The 4,401-nt window shown below is 30.5% G+C and overlaps 1 protein-coding gene across 1 annotated transcript; it reads right to left on the bottom strand.

Moving 5' to 3' along the window:
* Window positions 1-3,137: 3,137 nt before the first annotated feature.
* LOC108977304 lies at window positions 3,138-3,722 on the bottom strand (the record flags this gene model as incomplete). The annotated part of the gene is given in 2 exon segments (XM_018946915.1): window positions 3,138-3,263; window positions 3,317-3,722. Coding segments are annotated over 2 exon segments (270 nt in total), but the record flags the coding sequence as incomplete, so codon positions are not given.
* Between the last annotated feature and the right edge of the window lie 679 nt (window positions 3,723-4,401).

The following is a 4,401-nucleotide window of genomic DNA, read 5'->3' as shown; positions in this document are numbered from 1 at the left end:
ATACTTCCTATTATTGGGTTATTATTTGTTTTCTTTATTTCTTTTGGTTCTTCTGTAAAATATGAACGTAAAGTAGCACTGATTATTAGTTAGAATGCAACCCTTCTGTTATTGTATGAACAAAAAAAAATTATAAATTATAAATTAGGCGTTAAATGATGTTTTATGGATTTGTATTATTAGTTCATTTATTGGTTTTAAGGGCAAAAAAATTAGATATTTCTGTTTTTTTTTGCGGCGACATGAGTAATATAATTTTAATAAATTTATTGACATATTATGACACAACTTTTAAAGTATATTAGACAAAATTTTCATCAAATTCAAAAAATGTTGGAACTTTATATGTAACTCGTTATCGGATTATCTGAAACAAAAAAAATTGATATGGGTTTAAAAGGTATTTCTCGAAAAGCGCGATTGTAGCTCCAAAAATCGCATTTAATTTGTGGCACAATTCCGATTTCTTTGGCGCCGCGATCTGAAGGTACCGTTAGAAAGAGAAGTCCTCCTGATTAAAAAATATGTAGGGTTATAGGTACCGCAAACGCTTAGTTTAGGAGTTATTCGACCTTAAAGTTCAAATATTCGCAAAATTCGTACATTTCAAGACGCTATTTCGCCACACTGAACACACTTTATTCACATTTTCACTTCAAATTAATTAAATTACACTATAAACTTGTAAATAACTCCATATCTTACACTTTTAGCAGTTTTTTTACCTAAAAAATCCCCGTTTTAAAAATTACATTTTACACTTGTTTTAACCCTATTTGTTTACCAAAAATTACGACGAAATGGAGTGTTGCCGTGTGATGATAAGGCAATTCGCTGAAATTTCTCTTTTTTGCAAAAATTTCCTCTATTCATAAATATGGATATTTTCTTTTTTAAATTTACTGAGCAAATAAGTAACATTATATAATAATATTGTATATACATATGTATAAGTAATTTATATAATAATATTACGTAATAAAGTGTAAAGTATATTAGTACAGTACGAAAATTCAAATTTTATTTCAATATGAGTGCATGGTAACCAAAAAATATAACCACTTTATATCCGAAACTCATATTTTAAATATAAAAATTGATGTGTCGTCACTTAAAATACAAAACAATGTATAATCAAAAATAAATGGAAATCGCTGACAGATATAATAACTAAATTTTATCCATTTCATAACGAAAATTGAAATTCTATTTCAATATGAGTGCAGGRTGACCAACAAATGTAACCACTTTATAAAATATATTTTTTTATTTTTAACGCAGAAAGGAGTACTCCGCGAAAGTACTTCAGTCCATCCGGGTATTCGCTCGGCCAGGCTTCTTTTTTTAGAGCGCGGCCGAAGGCCGCCAACGCAGAAAGGTGTACTACGCGAAAGTACTTCAGTCATCCCGACATGATATTATATAAATTTTATAGTACTATATTATTATTACTAGAGTTTTAATTATATGTGTTTATTAAATATAAATCACATATTATACATTTTACATATAGTATAGTATAGTTTTCACAACTCAATTATAACTTAAAAAATGTTAGAAAGTACTTTTTATTATAATTAATGTAGAAAAAAGAATCACACAAAAAAAAAAAGAAAAATCGTTAAGAATCCTACATATTTGGTGTTTAAGATGTGGCAACGCTCGTTTTCCTCATAATTGTAAACAATCTGCAACGCCGAGTTTGCTAAGTGATTTTTTAATTAATAAATTTAGGTGAAATATTACAAAATAAAATTGAAATGTGAACTTATTTCAATGTTTAGAGTGTATATTTAAAAATACAGAGTGAAAAACGTGAATAAATTTAATGAAAGATAGAGAAATACCTTGTGTTATTAGTGCATATTTTTGAACTTTTAATAGTGAAAATTTTAAAAAATATAAGTATTTTTATATTATTTTTGGATATTCCTCCTCTGGAGAAGCTCCCCTATCCGGACATACCTTATTTACACGGAAATTCGGTATTTTTACCCCTCCGTCAAAGTAATCGGAATCGTGCCTAATTTGTTAATAAAAAATAGAAAACAATGGAAAAAAAAACTCCATCTGATCACCTTAAGAAATGCATCACCTTTAAAACGCATATCAATTTTTTAGTTTCAGATGATCCGGTAACGAGTTGTAATGTTCCCCACTGATTTGCAAGGCGCATCTGGAGATTCTCTTATATAATTCAAAAGTTTTATATGTCATTAAATTTAGAGGTGGAAGGCTGCCGAAAATAACCGAACCAGAGGATAAGGCAGTCATTCGGACAATAATAAATTACTCTTTTATATCTGCAACATCCATTGTAAGGCAATTACGGTTAAAGCTGCAAAAGGAGTTATCAACACTACATCAACCAGAAACTCAATGCTACTTGTGTAAAACAGTGGTTTCCCATAGAGGAAAAATGGGAAATTGAATATGGAAAAATCAGACTTGAGAATTGTAAAAGGGAAGAACGCTTTATTCATACAAGTAAAGGAAGCATTGAAAAGCATTTCTTGCGACTCATTAAATAAATTGAGTCGATAACTCGTCGATGTGCCACTGTATTGAAAAATCATAATCAATCATAAATTTATTTCGTGCTTTAGTTTCGTCGTAGAAGATTTTTGGAATTTTTAATACACACTATACATGGAATTTTATAAATTTTATTAATAAGTTAATTTGTTTAATTTTTTATAATTCAAAAAGAAGAATGAATGAACTGACTATAAAACTAAAATCACTTTATAGCTATTTTTATATAAACCGGCAAGGTAAATTCCCTACTTTAGTTTTGTCGTATACTGTAGTTATAGCCGTATGAAACTTATAATTCCTCCCAGATATTTGCGCTAAAGTTGAAAATTACCACTATTTGAAGTACGTATTTTTTCAAGGATAACATTGTCGGTATTTAAACCATTAAATTATTTTATTTTTCTGGAGAACCTCCTATATCCTACCATAACCATTTTATTGCAGAAATCCTTGGACGATATTCTAAAGTCAACCCCTCGCTTCTATAACATATATTTCTTATTGATCTAGAGAACCTTTAGCGGCGAATACCCATTTTATTCATGAAATACAGGCACCACATCCTAAAGGCTCCCTAAGTTTTTTTTAATAAACTTTACCTTTTTGATTTTAGGAAAGTTGCCTTGTTTTATTCGCGTTAATCTCATCAACAAGTCATAATGTTGTTCCACTCTTCTTAAACATGTCTCACATATAGTTTTAGGTAAAGGATCCGTTGGAGAAATCTAAGAAAATAATAAATTTAACTATCCACCATAAACTCTATTAGCAAACTTACGGTAATTGGCAGATACCCGTTAATCTTTTCTACTAAACATAATTTCCTCCCCTGATCCCCATATATATGAATTACTATTCTGTGCATTTCAGAGCAAAGACGACAAAGAAATCCAGATATGCATGCTCTATCAATGCTACCCATTATAAGGAATTGAAATCACAGTTATTTTAGTAGCACTATTCATCAACTTCCTTTTTTCCCTGGTTGAACTTTATTTATAAATCTGAACTAACTTTAATAAAAGTAATCTCACACCTGTATATGTATTGAACTATTGATAAGAAATCACTATTGTCGCTGTAATAGACAGTAGTAACCCGGACGTTACACGATCAAGAATTCCATTCCATTCCAATCACAATACACTCACATGGTGCTACTACTGCAGGCACGATTACGATTCTTTTGACGCCGCGATTTGAGGGTATAATCAGAAATAGGACAATCTCTGGATTAAAAACTGTATGCACATATACCCTTCTCAGACTTACCGTTTACGAGATATTGGTATTTAAAGTTCCACAATTTTATATGCAATTCACTTTTTTTTTTGTTTACATGGCATGACAAATAACAGTGTTGCCAGATATTGTTTTCTGTCCATATTTTTTCTTTTGTCGAACTACTTTCTGCACTGTCGGCGATTCAACAAAAAAAAAAAAATATATATATATATAATAACTCTGGTCGGCCCAACACCGGGGTGTTCATGGTTCCTTTGTGTTGAAAATTTCTGAGTTTCCATTGGCAATATAAAACCGGTATTTACTAAATATTTTATAATGACATTTTTCTATGTTTTTTAAATAATATATGCTATATAATCCAATTAAATATACGAACTACTCTGGTCGGTCCAATACCGCGGTGATCATAGTTCTTTTGTGTCGAACTACTTCCTGCACTGTCGGCCTTCGGCCGCGCTTCGACACAAAAAAAAAAAATAACCCTGGTCGGTCCAACACTGCGGTGATCATAGTTCTTTGGTGTTGAAAATTTCGGAGTTTCCGTTGGCAATATAAAACCGGTATCTACTAAATATTTTATAATAATATTTTTCAAACAAAAGTTTATGGCATACT

The sequence above is a fragment of the Bactrocera latifrons genome, unplaced genomic scaffold, assembly GCF_001853355.1.
Source record: "Bactrocera latifrons isolate USDA-ARS-PBARC rearing strain unplaced genomic scaffold, ASM185335v1 scaffold_868, whole genome shotgun sequence".
Classification (NCBI taxonomy): Eukaryota; Metazoa; Arthropoda; class Insecta; order Diptera; family Tephritidae; genus Bactrocera; species Bactrocera latifrons.
Note: the sequence above shows the minus strand (reverse complement) of the source record. Positions and strands in the feature narration are given on the sequence as shown.